Below are 19,006 nucleotides of genomic sequence, written 5' to 3' on the forward strand. Positions count from 1 at the left end.
TTCTGATGTATTTCATTTTAAAAACAGCAGAATAGAACCACAGAATTCACTTTAAAAAGTACATACGCAGTACTTAGCCATTGAAGAACAAATTTTTAAATATAAAAAGCAAAAGGGAAGAAAAATAACTTGTAATTCCAGATGTAGAGATGATCTCTGTTAACATTTCTATCTATATTCAGCTAGACATTTTTTTAATTTTACCCTTCAAAAAATACGTGCTCATGTAAACGTTTATTTATTTTTTATTTACTTTTGAGACAGAGTCTCACTTTTTCACCCAGGCTGGAGTGCAGTGGTGTGGTCACAGTTCACTGCAATCTCAGCCTCCTAGCCTCAAGAAATCTTTCCACCTCATCCTCCCAAGTAGTGGGACCACAGCTGACTAATCTTCTTATTTTTATTTTTTTTGTATCTTTTTCCTTATGTTGGCCTGGCTGGTCTCAAACTTCTGGGCTCAAGCAATCCTCCACCTTGCCCTCCCAAAGTGCTGGGATTAGAGGTGTGAGCCACTGTGCTGGTTGTAATATGTATTTAAAATGGCATCATCTCATACACGCTTTTAAAATCTTACCTTTTCACTTATAATGTGTATCTGTCTATGTTAATAAAAAACATAGCTACAACATCCCTTTAATGTTGGTGTAGGATTAAGGCAGGTGAGGGTCATGATGAGTTTAACCAGTCCATTCTTTACTATTACACACTTAGGTTGTTTATGGTGTTTCACGGTTTCAAACAATTTTTCAGCAAACATCTTTGTACTAACATTTTTAAGCACTTATCCTATGATATGCTGAGTATACATTTCTAAGGCTAAGATTACCTGGTCAAAAGATACAAGTTTAATTTAAAGTTTGTTACATATGGCCAAGTTGCTCCCTAGTAAGTTGTACCGATTTACGCACTCACTAGCGTGTGCAAGAACATCTTCCCACACCCTCACCAACATGGGGATGTTCATTCTCCTTACTCTTTCTCAGTCTGATCTGGTTTCTCAGGTTTTCTCAAAATGTGTATCTCATTGATTGCTAGTTAGGCTGAACATTTTCATATCTTTGTTGCTCCTTTTATACTTCTTTTTGAGTTGTTTGTTCATATTCCCTAGTTTCATATATTTGAAAAAGTTATATAGATAAATATAGACAGAGATTACCGGTTGCCTACAAACACCTTCTCCTCATCTTTTTTTAGCAAGGGAACATTGCTGCCTTAATATATTTTTGAGCCTCCTTTGCAGCTGGGTGTGACCAGGTGACCAGTGGGCTGATGAATGCAAGTGTTGTTGTGAGACCTGGGGTAAAGCTCCTTAAAAGTAAGGGCTGAGCCCTTCTTTTCCTTTTCTGCTGTCTAGAAGGAAATAGCTAGAGCCTTGGCAGCCATGTTGGACCATTTCCATCATGAGGATGAAAGCCAAACTTGGCAGAGGGAACAGAAAGGAGGAGCCTAGAGCCCTGATGGCATCGTGAGGCTGTCACACCAGCCCTAGGCTGTCTACCTCTGGACTTCTCTTTTTTTGAGAGGATAAATAAATTCCTATGGTCAGGCTTTTGGTAAGAACAACCCTAATCCCAAGAGAAATTCCTAACTCATACACCAACCCACGGTTATATTCATATAATATACATATATTGTTTACTTGTATATATACATTAATACTTACCTGTATTTTCTTCTAAGTATTTTATCTAATACTTTATTTCTATGTGTACAGATACATGACTGAAAAGATATATAACCAAGATTTAACAGTGTATATTAAATAATAGTATTTTGGTAGACTTTTTCAAAATGAAGATTGCTAAACCCACTGGTAGATAAAATTATTATACTGAATTTTAAGAAAGGATCTCATTACAGAGTTTTACTCTATTAGGCATTTTTTGAAGTTAGGCCAATGAACTTGACATGGAATTCTTTTATAATACAGATCTTGAGAAATAGGATTAATATCAATTTCCTTGCCTAATTGTGAGCTTTTATCCTGAGAAGTTAATTTTCAGAGGATATGACTATAAAGTGTGACTGTACATCTAGTTGGGAATTTTCTGATAAAGGTAATTGGATATGTGTCTAAGCTTGTGCAATAAAGGGCTGTGGTAAAACAAAATTTTACTATAGTTTCATTAGAGTCAGAATCTCAATATTATTGGTTGTATTTATTTATTTATTTGTTTTTGATGAAAGGAATCTCACTGTGAGGCCCAGACTGGCGTGGAACTCCACTCCTGGGCTTAAGCAATCCTCCCGTCTCATAGTCCTAAGTAGCTGGGACCACAGGTACACACCACCATCCCCGGCTTTGGTTTTAAAATATATTTTGACTTTAGGTGTAAAATGTTTCCTGAAACTTAACACATATTACTCCTGCTTCTATAAAAGCTAGTCAGATATTGGTGTTCAATTTAATGTAACTAGCATTTCCTTAACTACAATGTATTAAATACCTGCTATGTATTAATATTTAGTTTCAAAATGACCTATGAGACAGGCAATATAATTCCTATTTTAGAGAGAAGGACATTGAAGCTCAGAGGTGTTCATTCACTTGTCCAAGGCTACTCATAGGCTGATTGGAAAAAAAAAAAAAGCCTCTGAAAGCTGTTGACTCCAAAGCCTGAACCCCTAGCTACTCATTTTAGGTCCTGGGTTGGGCCTGCAGGAGATAAGAGATGAGTAAGACACAGTTTTCCACATGCAATGTTAAAGAAAAATGAGAACTTACCTGCCTCACACAGGTTCATTATGTTAATGCGAGTGGGCAGAGAAGTGCCTTTTGAATTTGCTGCAGACACAGCCACAGCCCAATTTCCGGTTCTAGGAATGACTGTGGTCCAGGAGGTGTGTCCTGTGATGTTCTGTGTCATGGCTTTCCCTCCTGTCAGCTCCTGCAAGGTCACCTGATAGTGGAGAATTTTTCCTCTTGCCTCCGAGACACTCAGATGCTGCAACAAGACACATTTATTCACTATTTACTCCCAGACAAGATCACTGATGCTCTGTGCCTGGACCTCAAGGGTACAGATGTACTAGGCAGCTACAGCTAAGTGACCTTTTTATTCATATCATCTCATGTTCCCTGCTACACACTTTTATGCAACACCCACCTTCCCCTCCCTTCCATTTAGGACATAAAAAATCAGTTAACGTTTTTAAAAGATAATTCTTAAGAACACATTGATTTTCTGTTTTGCTTTAAAATGAAACTTACTAATAGTAGACAACTTGGTCACATCCAATAGAACAAGTGTAGAATCTCAACTCAGAAGATCTGGATTTGAGTTCCAGCTCTACTGTTTACACAGCCCAAGGGCAAGGCCCTCAGCCCCTCTAGTCTCCATTTCTAAATCTGTAAATCACACACACACATACAACCTTTTCTACAGAAAGTGCACTGCTGCTCAAGACATGAAACAGAAGCTTTTCAAGAGCTAACCTAGTCAAATCTTCATTTAGTGAATTCAATTAGCCATCTGTGCTAGGAAACTAAGACACTGTTCATAAACGTGTGACTAACAACTTTTGGAACTGCAAAAATTCCAATTGAGATCATTTGGGAGCAATCCCAGAAAGTAAGCAGAGAACTAATTATTTATATTATAACCCTGTTTTGACAAGGACCATGGGAAACAGAAGCATAGAATATGGAGAGTTGTCAAGTCTAGCATTGGCGGTGCCCATCCATGCCTAATGCAAGGTGAGGAAGGCTTGCTCACCAGATTCTGGTGCTACAGTTTTCTTGGCAAGGCTGTCCCTTCCATGGGTGGGGGGCCTCCAGCTGCCTTTGCTGAAAGACACACTGTAGTCAGCAAATGCCTCTTGCTTGGGTTCCCTGCTCACCAAGCTCTCTTCTAATAATTTGGTTTCCTTTGTCGTTTGTCAGGAAAGGCTGGGCTAACATGAACATCTGGTTCACTTATAATCTGCATTTTTCACTTTAAGTGAATAAATTGGCCTTCTGATTATAATTTGGCTTCTGAAGCCATTAGCATACTGGGAGGGAATGTTCCAGTCTGCTGACTCGAGCCTTCTGGTTGGCCCCACAGCTGCGTTTCTTGCTGAAATTAATCCATGAGCATCTAGTTTTTATATTTCCATTTCTGGAAGCTTGATTAATGCAGGTCCATTCTGGTGACCCTTCTGGATCCAAAAGGCCCAAAACTAGATCTTAAACCATAGTCAGTGCACCAGGTGGATGTCATGTTGCTGTGGCCCTTTTGTGTGGATGTTCTGCCTTTCCCTAAAGTCAGCATTTCAAACATCTGTCGCAGCTGATCTCATAGTCCTGTTGTATGGATTAGAATGAGCAAGTGGTTTTTAGAGTAGGATGTTCTGAACTATTATTATTAAATATGCCCTTTGTCAGAGGAGAAAAACAATAAATTAAAGCAGACACTGGCGAGGGAAGACCATCCCCTCAGCTATCTCTCACTCCATCCTTCCCTATCCGTCTCTTCTGCAAGTCCAGAGATAGGACTGTTACTTGCACTCACACCCCAAGTTTTCCAACCCTAAGGTACTTCCCAAGAGTTAACTGAGCTCACAAAACTCTTCTTTCTGGCCAGGGACCCAAGAGGCTTCAGTTCCACGCTAACATTGCAAACCAGTCTTCTTATCTCCCTCCCACTGTCCTTCATAAACATCCCAGAAATCTCATTTGATATAATAGTAAAGTGCTAAAGGAAGGGGTGAAATGTTATCTTGGATCCAATGGCTGTGCACAGTCTAGTAAATAGGAGTGTGGCTCTGAAGGATCATGAAGTTTTCCAGAGGACGCGGACCCAGACTCTTACATTTTCCCCTTCACATCCCATATTTTAGAGTTGAAAATATCAATGAAAAGGTGGGAGTGGGATGGAAGTAGGTGGACAAGTAAATATGGTATCCCATGGGTTAGGCTGATATAAGATGTCAAACTCAATTTTTGGAATAACGATTATCCTTTCTTAGGTAATTGGTCTCCTTAATCAAATTGAAAAACAAGCCTAACTGGTCCGACAGGGTCCATGGAACAAAAACTTCAGTGAGCCAATAGGAAAACAGATATTTAGCCACGTATTCTCCTAAAGCAACTGAAAACAGTGTAATCAGTTCAGGGTTTTTTTTTTTTTTTTTAAGGCAGCATAAAGTTTGCAAATGGTGTATGTAGTCCATCACTCCTGGATTATGCCTTGCCCTGATGGAAGGGATTATCATCAAGGAACCACCAAACTGGAGGTGAATCTACAGATTAACAATTAATTCAATGATTCATTTTATAAGTGGGAAAACAGGGGCCCAGGGGCATGATGTGACTTATTTAAGGCCATTCAATGGACAGATGAAGAAGGTAGGCGCAGAATCCAGAGCTCTCAACTTCTAGGCCAATGTTCCCTCTGTTATGACGTGCTGCTCCCTATACAGGCAAGCCTGAGACAATGAACTGGTAGGTGTGGGCAGCTGTGTTTCACAGTTGAAATCCCCAGTCACCCTTCCAGCCCAAAATTGCAAAGCAACTTCTCTAATTGTGAGGTTTGGTACATTCTGACATGCAGCACGAACAGGCAGCACGAGTTCATCCGTTTGGGAAGGGTGGAGACCGAGAATCCCTTTTTTTCCAGAGTTAGCAGGTTCTGAGTCACAGGAGACGAGCTGTGAGCTCAGAAGGACTGCAAACCGGAGGAGCCCGCCGACTCTTCCCAGATCAACTCATTTGTATGCTGGTGCTGCTGGTTTGGGTGAATGATAAAGGAAACACCAACATTTATTGGGCTATACCATGAGCCAGGAGTTTTATGTCTAATGTCCCATTTATCCCTTGTAACTGTCCATTCTGATTTTGAGGATGTTGAAGCTTGGGGAAGTCAAGGAACTGTTTCAAATAGTCCCCACAGAAAAGTAATGTGAGATTTTTGAGTGCCCTCTGGTGGATGTGAGAGCGGTGCGCAGTATCCAGAATGTGTCTTGCATCCCTGGGAGTGTCTCCAAGACCTGCCACCTCTTGTTCCTACTCTGACAGTGCTAAGAATGGGTCTCAGGCCAGTGTTCCTACTGTCATTGTCACCTTCTCCTATTGGTAAGAATATGTTATAAAGGAACCACAGTCCCATTGCCTCTCTCCTTCAGTTTTCTTTCTGCTCTGTCCTATGGGAAATGATTTAAGTTTATTATGGAAAGCCTTTCTGACTTGGCTTTGTCTGAGAACTAAAGAGTGAACGGCTCTCTCGGTAAACCTACTGTAAGAGTTCTGCTGCCTGAAAAAGCTTTCAGCATTAAAAACGTGGTAAATGTAATCCATGACAGGACAAAATCTGACACATTTCAGAATGCAATGCATCTGTTTTTATTTTTAATTAAAGATCTATTGGAGGAGGGGTGTCTCCATGAATTGATAAATCATGTCTTCTTAAGATTTAAAAAACGTACTGAACTTCTCATAAAGTAATGCTCTACTTCTGAACTTCCCCGATGCAAATAATAAAAAAAAATCTGTTGGCGCTTAGCCTGTATCAAAGAAGAGGGTCTATAATCTAGACCTTAGACAGCTGGGGGAATCTGAACACTATTAATCACAGCTTTTATTTCTTTTGATTTTGGCTTTGGAATACTGTTGACTTTGATTTTTTTCTTATTAGAGCAGATCCTTTGCTTTCTTGCTCTACCACATAGCAGCTGTATGATCTTGGGCAAATTATTTTCCGTTTTTGAGCCCCAGTGCCCTCATTTATAAAATACGGATACTGTCATGTACAGTATAGGCTTACTGGAGCATTCAATGAGTTAAGGGAGGTAAACCGTTTTAAAGAGTGCTTGGCACATGTTAAGACTCTTGGTGACTTCCCTTCTCTCAGTTACTCTAAAGTAACATAAAAATATCACGATTGTCAGTTTTGCTAATACACTTACATGACTCTTCTACCAGTCTATGAAGAGCTAGGTCATCTTGACTCTTGGCCTACTCTTCTGTTCTATATGGAAGTCTCACCAATGCCATTCAGTTGGTTACAAAATACATGTAATTTGTAAGTTTTTGTGGGCATCTTGATTTTAAAACTCGTGACTGCCTTCTGCAACCCCAGTCCAAATGAAGTGATTCAAAAGACAATCCTCGGCCGCGCGCGGTGGCTCACACCTGTAATCCCAGCACTTTGGGAGGCCGAGGTGGGCAAATCACTCGAAGCCAAGAGTTTGAGACCAGCTCGGCCAACATGGTGAAACCTTGTTTCTACTAAAAATATAAAAATTAGCTGGGCATAATGGTGCAGGCCTATAATCACAGCTACTCGAGAGGCTGAGGTGGGAGAATTGCTTGAACCCAGGAGGCAGAGGTTATAGTGAGCTAATATCACACCACTGTACTCCAACCTGGGTGACAGAGTGAGAACCTCTCTCAAAAAAAAAAAAAAAAAAAAATAGACAACCCTCACCTGGACATTTTAGAAAACACCCCATTGAAACTGTCTAAGGATCTATCTTCCCACTAGCACCCTCAATGTCATGTACAATGTTTGCCTCATAACAATAACTTAACACTTTTCACAACGATTTCATTAATCTTCACAACAACTTCATGTGATCTGCACTTTACTCGTGAGTAAAATAAGGAGCAGAGAGTTTAGCACTTTGCCCAAGAACATCCAGCCAATAAGTAGTGAGGCTGGATCGCAAACCCAGGTGGCACAGCTCTACCAAGAGGTGAACTCTTAACTGCTGGACCATGCTAGCACTTCCTAGATACTCCCCAGTGTTCTGCTATACTGAACTGACTTAACTGATAGTCAAACCTCTTGGTGGTGACCCTGGCATAATGATTTCTATCTTGTTTGGCAGCTAGAAAAACAGAAAAATAAGAGAAACTTTCATGAAAGCAAAACTTTAAAATGCCCTTCCCATCTCCTCTTTCTATCTTCTGTTAATTCTTGGCTACCTACTCTCTTATTTTTTTTGCACTGGCCACATTCTGCTGTCCAATCAAAATTCCCTACTTTCAGCTGGCATAACATGTGTGACTAGTAAGCAAGGAAAAGCAGCCCTTTCTTTCCAAAAATATCTTTGGAAATGCTGTGCCTGCCTGTGATGGGCCAGGATTGCGAAGGGGGAGATAGAATTGAATATTGCAACAAAACAATCTAAATTGTACCATCTGCTGCTTTTGTATTTAAATATTGATTCTGAGATCGGATAGCTCCTATAATTATATAAATGCCCCAAGGTCCTGGCAGCCAATCCTCACTAGGGATTTACAATAGACCTTTGTCCTACATCAATATAAATCAGGTCCCAAATAATACTTTCCACTTTTAACAAGCTTTTTCATATGAGGAGGCCAAAGAATTCATCACTTCAGTGCAATGTGATATAGGTTGGAATATTCTGCATATGAGAGAGAAATACAAGGAGAAAGAGACAAAGTGAATGTACTGAATAAGCTGTTCCTTTCACAACAGTCTCTCTGAGGCTGTGCCGTAAATTGGTATACGGGGCTTGCTATCTTCTCTTTCTTTCCATCTTCTGTGGTTTGAGGGTAGCTGTTTGTCAAAATGAATTACCTCGTATAACAAATAAAAAACACTAAATCTTTTCCCCACTTTTGGAACCAAGAGTTTTCTTTCTTTTTTTTCTTTTTGAAATGGAGTCTCACACTGTCGTCCAGGCTGGAGTGCAGTGGCGTGATCTCGGCTCACTGCAACTCTGCTTCCTGGGTTCAAGCGATTCTCCCGCCTCAGCCTCTTGAGTAGCTGGAATTGCAGCTGTATGCTACCATGCCTGGCTAATATTTTTGTATTTTTAGTAGAGACAGGGTTTGGCTGGTCTTGAACTCCTGACCTCAGGTGATCCTCCCACCTCGGCCTCCCAAAGTGCTTAGATTACAGGCATGAGCCACCATGCCCGGTCGGAGTTTTCTTAACTCTCTCTGTATTGCTCTCAAAACACAGGAGCTGTGCTGCTGAATATGGGAGGGAGCCCCTAGCTGTAGGAAGTCATGGAGCCCTTGAAACATGGTTAGTCCGAGCCAAGATGTGCTACTGTCTGGAGGGTGAAGTCTTAACCAATGTGCCCATACTGGCACTTAGTAGACTCACCAGTTGTTGAAAACTTGGTAGGATAAAAAGGTTATAAAATATCCAAATAATTTTAAAAATTGATTACATGGTGAAATGACAATGTTCTGGATCTACTGGGTTAGATAAAACGTATTATTAGGCCGAGAGCCGTGGCTCACGCCTGTAATCCCAGCACTTTGGGAGGCTGAGGCGGGAGGATCACTTGAGGTCAGGAGTTTGAGACCAGTCTGGCCAACATGGCAAAATCTCGTGTCTACTAAAAATACAAAAATTAGCCAGGCATGGTGGCACATACCTGTAATCTGAGTTACCTGGGAGGCTGAGGCACAAGAATCACTTGAATTTAGGAGGCGGAGGTTGCAGTGAGCCAAGATCACGCCACTGCACTCCAGCCTGGGCGACAGAGAGAGACTCTATCTCAAAAAAAAAAAAAAAAAATTATTAAAATTAATTTCACCTGTTTCTTTTTACATTTTAAAATTTGGCTACATAAAAATTTTTAATCATGCATGTTGCTCACATTTGTGGCTTGCTTATATTTCCATGGAACAGTGCAAGGTAATCCTTTCCATGCCAAATCCATAGAGGTGTCCCTCTCTGATTGCTTACCACTCCCCTGCTCCACTAGGCGAGCCCAACCACATCCCTCCACCTGAACCTGGAACTGCTCCCTCACACCCAAGTGTCCCCAGCCTCCTGCTCCTGCTCCTGTCCTCTTGCTGGACCTCCCTGACACCCAAGTGTCCCCAGCATCCTGCTGCTGCTGCTATCCTCTTGCTGGACTGTGAGGTCCAGGACATGAGGACTGGATTTGTCTCGTTCACTTCCATAGCCCAGCTATGCAGTACAGTGTCTAACACTAAAGAAGAGCTTCGTATGTTTGTTTGAGCGAATGAATGAGCTTAACATGAATATTTCTCTTCCAGACTCATGGCCTCAAATTTCAAAAGTTTGTGATTTGCTAAGATCAAGATAACGAGAGGATGCTAAAGAAATTAAGAGAGGAAACTGGAAAGGTTGATGTGGCTTTACTGGTTCTCATATCTTTTTTTATATGTATATGAAAGGTGGTTTTCTTCTTAAAAGATACATGCTGTTTTAACTAGAAAAGAAGTATATTGGAATCATGGATTGAGATACTTAATTAAGGAAAGGATACAATATGAAACAGTACAGAAGGAGAGGAGAAAGGAAGTTTGAGGGACAGGATTGTTAAAAGGGGCCTAATCCAACCCTGGGGCTGTTTGTAATCAAGCAACATTTTTTACTTTTATTGCATTTGTGGTTTTAACAATACCCAGGTGTTCTTGTTTCATTTCATAGATTAGGCTGTACTTTTTGGCTTCAACATTGAAAGTATTTTTCCTCTTACAAATAGCTATGGGCCAGGTGTGGTGGCTCACGCCTGTAGTTCCAGCATTTTGGGAGGTTGAGGTGGGCAGATCACTTGAACCCAGGAGTCTGTGACTAGCCTGGGCAACATGGTGAAACCCTGTCTCTGTGACAAGCAAAAATTAGCTAGGCGTGGTGATGGATGCCTGTAGTCTCAGCTACTTGGGAGGCTGAGGTGGGAGGATCACTTGAACACAGGAGGTGAAGGCTGCAGTGAGCCGAGATTGTGCCACCGCACTTCAGCCTGGGGAACAGAATGAGACACTGTCTCAAAAAAAAAAAGGTATGATTTTAAAAAGTAGTACAAGATATTTTTGAGGAAATGGTACTTTCAGGAGAAACTAAGGCATGGGAAAAGGAGTGACAAACCATAACAAAGCAAAGGTCTCCTTCACCAACATCCTCACATCCTCACACACTGACACATGCTCCCATTCATACATACACACACACTCACATACCTACATATTCGCACCCTACTCACATGCCCACACTCCCACGCCTTCCACACACTCACATCCTTACACTCACATTGACACCCACACTCACACACACACTCCCACCCCAACCCCCAGGGGCTGCACCCAATCAGCACGGAGTTGTTCTCCTCTAATGTAAACATCCTACAAAAGTGAAAGGTCATCTCACATTTCCCCATATGCAAGAGAAAAGCGCTCTCACTTTATTCACAGGCAAATGGGGTTTTACTTGGGGCTTCCTTTGATGCCAAGGCATGAAATTTCCTTCTTTGCAGTGGTGGGTGTTTCTTGCATTTGGTTTCCCAGAGTTGCTCAAAGGAAAAAAAAAAACAAAAACAAACAAACAAAAAAACCCAAAAAACCACCACACATGCCCTTGCTCCCTTTCCCCAGTGAGGTATGACGTGGGCCCTATCACAAAGCGATCGGGCTGCAGAGTTTTCCTTCTAGCCTGACACTTAGATGAGTCCCTTGTACCACAGCATTCCCTTGAATTCCCAAGTCTGCCTGAGAGTGGCATGAGGAATCCCTGTTAGAGGCTGGGATAAGAGCGGACTCAAATCACCTGAAATCCCCTCACTGGAAGTCACCTCTTGAAACCTCAGTTTCCACGTTTTAAACTGTGGGGTGAGACTACATGACAGTTAAACCCCTTTGGCTCTAGAAGTCTACAACTCTCTGGCTCTATGGTCCAAAGCAGGACTGCTCAGTAACTCTGGTCAGTGTTTCCATTCCCACCCTCAGCTGAGTGGCCTGTTTGGGGCCATTAAAGAAGCCCAAGTTTGACAGAAAAGGACTTAATCCTGTGACAATTTAGGACTGCGTCCAACTTTCCTTGGGGAGCCTCTTAGACTAGAGAGTCACTGAAGGTTTTGAGGTTGGCTTTTGATGACCACCATCTGACATCAAGTTATAGAAGCTTCTAGTGCTTACCTTTTTCTTTCTCTTTCTTTCCTTCCTTTCTTTGCTTCCTTTCTTTTCTTTCTTTTTCTTCTTTCTTTTCTTTCTTTCTTTTCTTTCTTTCTTTCTTTCTCTTTCCTTTCTCTTTCTCTATTTTCTTTCTCCTTCCTTCCCCCCTTCCCTTCCCTTCCCTTCCCTTCCCTTCCCTTCCCTTCCCTTCCCTCCCCTCCCCTCCCTCCCTCCCCTCCCCCCTCCCCTCCCCTTCCCCCCCCCTTCCCTTCCTTCCCTTCCCTTCCTTCCTTCCTTCCTTCGTTTTGCTGTGTCACTCAGGCTGGAGTACTGTGGCGCGATCTCAGCTCACTACAACCTCTGCCTCCCGGGTTCAAGGGATTCTCCTGCTTCAATCTCCCAAGTAGCTGAGACTACAGGTGAGCATCACCATGCCCAGCTAATTTTTTTGTATTTTGGTAGAGACAGGGTTTCAGCATGTTGGCCAGGATGGTCTCAAACTCCTGGACTTAAGTGCTTTGCCCACCTCGACCTCCCCAAGTGCTGGGATTAGGGATTATGGGCGTGAGCCACTGTGCCTGGCCCTTTTTGGTTTCTTATAAGCCAGTTCCAACCCCAGGCATCCTTCTTGAGCCCACAATTCTGACTACACAAAAGGAAACATTTTCTAAACAATAAGAGATGTTCAACCATGGCATGGGTAGACTACAAAGTGAGATTCTCCCTGTCCCAGAATATCCCCACTGAGACATCTGTCTGTCCTGTCAGGAGTAGGAGCAATGTTTATAATGAAAGGAAGGCTGAACTAGAAGAGCTTTGAAGTCCCTCCAAATTCCAAGACCTCATTATAGAACCTAAGCCTCGTGAAGATAGAAATAAAATCAGGGCAGCAGAGAAGAAATCGCATACTCACATTTACCAAGCATCACTCATGGCCGACACATACTTATTTTGACTTCACTCTGGTGCTGGTTTCAGGGAACCACGATGATGTCCACTATGAACTCTGTTTATTACAGTGAGAAGCACGCAGGCATGGAGCTTTCACCGTTAGGGTAAACATGCATCATGCTGCACTGATGAATTTTACACTGGTGGCCCTCGTGATTTTTACATTTGTGTCCTCTCATTTGCTGATCCCCACAATGGTCTTGTCAGCTCTGCAGATACCGGTATCATTACCCTCATTCTACTGAGAGAAACCCTTGAGTTGAGAGGCGTGGAATAGATTAACACGTAGCATATCTTTCCATATCACTGTTGAGGACGTTTTTGGAGGAGAAACCTTTACATGAGAGGAGGAATTTTGGTTTTAACCAGTCACTTGCTCGTGAAAAGGAAATAATTAGGCTGGGTTCTTCTATAATATTCACAAATTATGGCTGTTCTAAATGTCCTGCTTTGAGAATTGTCTTGCTATTAAAAGTAGATTCATTTTAAAATAAATTTTGAGCTGCAGTGTTAGTTTCAAAGTGAAGAGCCTGATCGTGATTCACCAGGCTATTTATAGTAGTCTCTTCTTATACCAGACATTTTATGCGTGTGTGAGAGAGACAGGGAGGAGAAAGAAGAAGAAATAACTCATTTCTTAAAACTGAAGAAGAGTGCAATGATCAAAACCCATCAAAACCCATCATGTGAACCCCATCAGAGGACTTTATAATTGTTATTCTTACTCTTCTGGTTTTGTGCTCATTCAGATTCATAATTCCAAAACTTTCTATCCTCAACTGGAAGAGGTGTAGTGAAGGGGATGTGAGTTCTGAGAAATAAAGAGTGCAGTTCACCAGGAAACCTCTTATGAGCGTGCTAATCAGTAGCTCATTTCAAATCACACAGCATTTTCCTTCAGCAAAGATGAGTCACGATGCAGCAGTTCTGGATAAGGTTTCAGTCTCAGGTCTGTGCTTAGTAGCTGGGTGACTTTGGGCAAGAACTTCCTCTCTTTCCTCTCTCTGATACTTGTTTATTCATTCATTCATTCATTTTCTCATTCACTGGTAAGTGGGCATACCAGTACTTACCTCAGGGGGTTTTTATGAGGATTAAATAAAATGGCAATGCCAGCTTTCGGTGCTTTGTGAAACTTTCACATTCTATGATAATGTCAGGCTTCACTGTTTTCTGGAAAGTTGTCTAATTTACTACTGTTTTATTACCATTCCTGAGGAAGGGCTGCTTTCTATTCCTGTTTGTGTGATTTTCTTTTTTTTTTGAAATGGAGTCTCACTCTGTCACCCGAGCTCAAGTGCAGTGGCATGATCTTGGCTCACTGCAACCCCCGCCTCCCGGGTTCAAGTGATTCTCGTGCCTCAGCCTCCCCAGTAGCTGGGATTACAGGCACGTGCCACCACGCCTGGCTAATTTTTGTATTTTCAGTAGAGATGAGGTTTCGCCATGCTGGCCAGGCTGGTCTCTAACCCCTGACCTCAAGTGATCTGCCTGCCTTGGCCTCCCAAAGTGCTGGGATTACAGGCGTGAGCCACCGCACCTGGCCTGTTTATGTGATTTTCTACCACTGTTACTGTTCCTAAAGTAGAGCAGCTTTTTCTTTCCTCCTTCTCCCTCTTCAGTGACTTAACAAACATTATTAAATATCCATATCCACAGCTTTTTCATCTTTTGTTTCCCAAAGAGTGAATAAGTGAAGTGACATGGTCACTGCTGGGCATATTTATGTAGGAGAGATGGGGGTGGGCAGAAAGGGGACAACGGTCAGAAGAGATGATGTAGTTGGGGTCAGAGGGTAGAAGTGCCAGGGATGGATAAAGACCTTGATCTTACAGGAAGTGGGATTGAAACGATGTGACTGTGTGGAAGAAGGAACTCAGCTCTCACCCCTGTCCACCAAAGGCACATGACACTGTGGTGTGTCATGAATATGTCTGAGAAAATAAGCTCTAGCAAAATCATTGAAGCTTCATATAAAAGCCACTATGCAAATAGGTCTTTTTCTGCCTTGAAACTGATATTATTCCCTTGAGTTTTAAGTTGACACTTAAAACTTACCTTCCAGAAAAGAGAAATCTGTTGTCTACTGTAGTCAATGTGCCGTTTCATGTACCAGACATCTAACACCCCAGTAGGCTCTGTTTCAAAGGAGAAAAAAAGACATATTTTCATATATTTACTACTTTGAAAGTTAGCTGGTCATTCAGTAAGTGATTCTGGAAGAGTAGAATTAGAGGATAACTTCAATTATCTGTGTGTGTCGCAGTATTTTTTCTTTTTCTTGTTTAACAATGAACATACATATCTTTGGCCAAAAAGTCAGAAAAACAAGGTTACCTTAAAAACAAATTTAAAAAAAATGATGAGGAATTTGTTTCTTAACTTACTCTTTTTTTTTTTTTTTTTTTTTTCAAGACAGGATCTTGCTCTGTTGCCTAGGCTGGAATGCAGTGATGCAGTGGCACGATCTTGGCTCACTGCAACCTCCACTTCCCAGGCTCAAGTAGTCCTCCTGCCTCAGCCTCCCACATAGCTGGGACTACAGGTGCGCACCACCACGCCTGGCTAATTGCTGTAGTTTTTGTACAGACAGGGTTTCATCATGTTGCCCAGGCTGGTCTCAAACTCCTGAGCTCAAGCGATCCACCCACCTTGGCCTCCCAAAGTGCTAGGATTACATAGGCATGAGCCACTGCACCCGGCCTTAACTTACTCTTAAAACGCGTTATTCGGTGAAACCCCATCTCTACTAAAAATACAAAAAATTAGCCAGGCGTGTTGGCGGGCGCCTGTAGTCCCAGCTACTCGGGAGGCTGAGGCAGGAGAATGGCGTGAACCCGGGAGGCGGAGCTTGCAGTGAGCCGACATCGCGCCACTGCACTCCAGCCTGGGCGACAGAGCGAGACTCCGTCTCAAAAAAAAAAAAAAAAAAAAAAAAAAAAAACCAAAACATGTGTTATTAAAATAACCCAAGGAAAGTACATGTGGCTTTAGCACCATAAGACAGAGCAAAAAAATAAAAATAAAGTATATGTGGTTTTTTTGTTTTTTTTTTTTACTAGAATGCAGAAAGAATTCTCAACAGAGAAGATACAACTCATATAGAAAAACACTTTTTGGTCTTGTAAAAATACACTAATATAAATGACAAACCTTGTGTTCATCTCCATTCCTAGACTTATCATGGTATAGTATAATTATTTGGTGTGTGATCATTAGACAGTGATGTACTTAAAGGAAAGTCCTATCTCACTTAATATGCCACATACCCAGCGCAGCACTTAGAATATAATAGGCTCCTAATAATGGTTAAGTAACGAATGAACAAATCACATATTATCTATTTAATGCCAAAACACAGGCTGAACTGATTAAATAACCACCAGTCTGTAAGACAATGGTCAAATACGGCCCAACTTCATTTCAGCCAAACATACTTGCAAAGAGACTAAATAATCAACTCCTGTATGTGTAAGCGTGAGTGTGTGTGCATGAGTTCATGCTCACGTGAGTGAGTGAAGTCATTTTGTTTTCTCTACCATCAAGTCACTTAGATTTGTTTTGATTTACAGCCAGGAGTGGAACCAGTAGAAACAACTCCTGAAAACAGGCTTCAGCTGCACCAAGCTAATTTCCTCAACAGTGAAACTTAGAGAGTATTTGAGGGGAGGCTGCACTGGGGTTTTTTCCTAGGTTAGAAAGTTCCATCTAACCAGATGGAAATTTCTAGAAAATTAAGTCCAACCACCTGGATAACAGGAGATTAAGAGAAGAGCAAAAGAGAAAGAAAGGGAGCGCAAGTACCCGCATGTAGAGGGCAGGTGCTGTGTGGGCCCATCCACAGCTCCATCTTCCCTCCTCCTGCAGTAGTCAGTGTGAGCTTCCGAGCCAGGTCTGCGGGGTAAGCCCAGCTCTGGGACTTTGAACAAATGCTAACCACATCCTTCAGCTAGCTCCCTCATCTGTCAGATGAGGGTGATAATTCCACACGTCACACAGGGCAGAGTGGGAATTTCAGTGGAGCGTGCTGACACATGGTGAGTGCTCAGCAAGTGTAGCTCTTGCTGTTTCCCGCATTTGAAAACTGAAGTGCTGAAAGGTGAAGGAACTTGCTTAAGGTCCCAGAACTAATCAACAGAAATGCCAGGCTTTGAACACAAATCTGTTTTGTCCCAGAGCCCATAGCCTTGGCTCTGCACCATGCAGGTGCCTGGCTCTGAGAAAGCTAATGGTTTCTCTGCGATACTTCCGCCCCCCATCAGGTGGGCCTTCTTTTTGTTCTATCCTTTCCTTTGTTACTTCCTTTTCCTGCCTTTCTTGCGCTACTTTCTTTTTTGTTTTTTTCTAAACATTCACTCTTTTCTTTCCTCTCCTTTGCAGTAGTGGTAGTATTTATCTTTTCAGTGAAGACTTAGAGGTAAGCAATGCTTATGTACAACATTTTGAAAATGCTCTTAATTCTCCAGGAATATGAAGAGTGGCCCAGGAGTCAAACCTGGGACTTCTATCTGCTAGCTTAGATGCAAAAAGGAAAAAAGCACAGGCAACAAAGGAAAGGGGGTGTGACATTCACTAACCACCTACTGTCAGGTGGTGTCTGGACACTTTATATACATCATCTCATTTAACCCTCACACAACGCAAGGGTGCATATGATTACATCTGCTTTATAGCTGAGGACAAGGAGGCTGGCAAAAGTTAAATGATTTACAAAAGACTTGGGCCTGGTAAATGGCAAAGCTGAGGACTGAACCCAGGTCTTGCTTTCCCCGAAGACCCTGCTTTTCCCATTACAGTTCACTACATTGACCAAGACCTGAATACTCCACAAACTAGATAATCCAGACATTTGCAAAATCAGGGTTTGGAAACCTGGGTGTGCTCAGTGTCAAAGCCAGTTGAGTTGTACCACAGTAGTACATGTCTTCAGTTAATTACATATTGGTAAGAAATCTAAAGGGGACACTCATTGACTCATTAAAAATCCACAACCCAGAAGATTATTACAGAGCTAAGAATCAAATTCTAGAATTACACTCTTTTCACAAGGTACATTGCAAGTAAACTGAAATGTTAATGGTGCCCACCTGCAATGTAAACCTCCATGGGAGATAAATCATTAGTTGAATCTGCATGAGTCTCAAAGTGTAACATTTCATGACCAGGGGTGTAAAATCGCTGCTGCTTCAAGCAACACAAGGGCTAATAGTGAGGAGAATCTTTGACATTCAACTGTCACAGAGTCACTAAAAGTTCTAACCTCAATGTTATCTAGCCAAATACAGATAAAACTGTTATAGGCACATGAGAAAAAAAAAGCCAAAGGCCAGTATGTTCAAGTGATTTCAAAAGAAATGGGTACAAATGACTAAACATACAAATATGAGAAATGGAAGTCAGATGAAACTACTTTGTCTGTAAAGGAAAAAACTGTAGGGTTAAAGTGGAAGAAGCCACCAGTATGAAAAAGAGATGACCTTGCCTCAGACTCCACCAAGCAAAAGGAAGCAATCAGATGGAAATTCCCTTCTCTTTCCACCATGAAAACGTTAAAACTCCCCCAACCAATTCCCTAACACAGCACTGCTAATGATGTCCCAGTGGATGAATCATCCCTACTTCCATCACCGTCCAACTCCTTAGCCAGAGTTCTGGACCCCACTCCCTCTTGCTTTATCAAAGACGTCTCTCCAGCCATTCTCCCCACTTTCCCTGTGTCATTAATTTCTCCTTTTCTGCTGGACCTTTTTCATCCCCTTGCAAATACACTATATTATCTCAGATCCTAAAAACAAAAACAACAAAAGATTGATATCTCTGCTCTTCTTCATGTAACTTCTTGAAAAGGGTTCTGAATTGTCATTCCTTCCTTCCAAGATAGGTGTTGAGCTTAGAGGAGAACAAGTGAAGGAGAGAAGGGTTTAGGGACTGTTACTGAATCTCAAACATAACACTTTCCTGTTAGTGAAAGTCTCTGATATAAATCTCTTGAGAAAAGAATCATTCATTCTCAAGCCTCAAGCAAAAAGACACACATATGACGCTTTCGAGTATAGCTAGCTTAGGGGTCAGCAAACTACGGCCCCTGGGCCAAATCTGGCCCTCTGCCTGTTTTAATACATCCTGTAAGCAAATGATTTTGATAATGGTTGAAAAGAAACCAAAAGAAGAATCCAGCCGGGCGTGGTGGCTCACGCCTGTAATCCCAGAACTTTGGGAGGCCGAGGTGGG

The 19,006-nt window shown here is 41.9% G+C and overlaps 1 protein-coding gene across 6 annotated transcripts in view; it reads right to left on the bottom strand.

Moving 5' to 3' along the window:
* The window catches only part of IL12RB2 (interleukin 12 receptor subunit beta 2), an 86,024-nt gene that overhangs the window by 39,931 nt on the left and 27,087 nt on the right, over positions 1–19,006 (bottom strand). For all 6 annotated transcript variants that reach the window (XR_001114217.2, XM_003260164.4, XM_003260163.4 and 3 more), the window contains 2 exons: positions 14,834–14,913; positions 2,726–2,945 (listed from right to left, as the gene is read on the bottom strand). Coding sequence is in view for 5 of the 6 variants with exons in the window: in XM_003260164.4 (XP_003260212.2) it covers positions 2,726–2,945; positions 14,834–14,913 (300 nt within the window). In the remaining variant the exon portion in view is untranslated. The remainder of the gene's footprint in view (positions 1–2,725; positions 2,946–14,833; positions 14,914–19,006) is intronic.

Source organism: Nomascus leucogenys, chromosome 12 (genome assembly GCF_006542625.1).
Source record: "Nomascus leucogenys isolate Asia chromosome 12, Asia_NLE_v1, whole genome shotgun sequence".
Lineage (NCBI taxonomy): Eukaryota > Metazoa > Chordata > Mammalia > Primates > Hylobatidae > Nomascus > Nomascus leucogenys.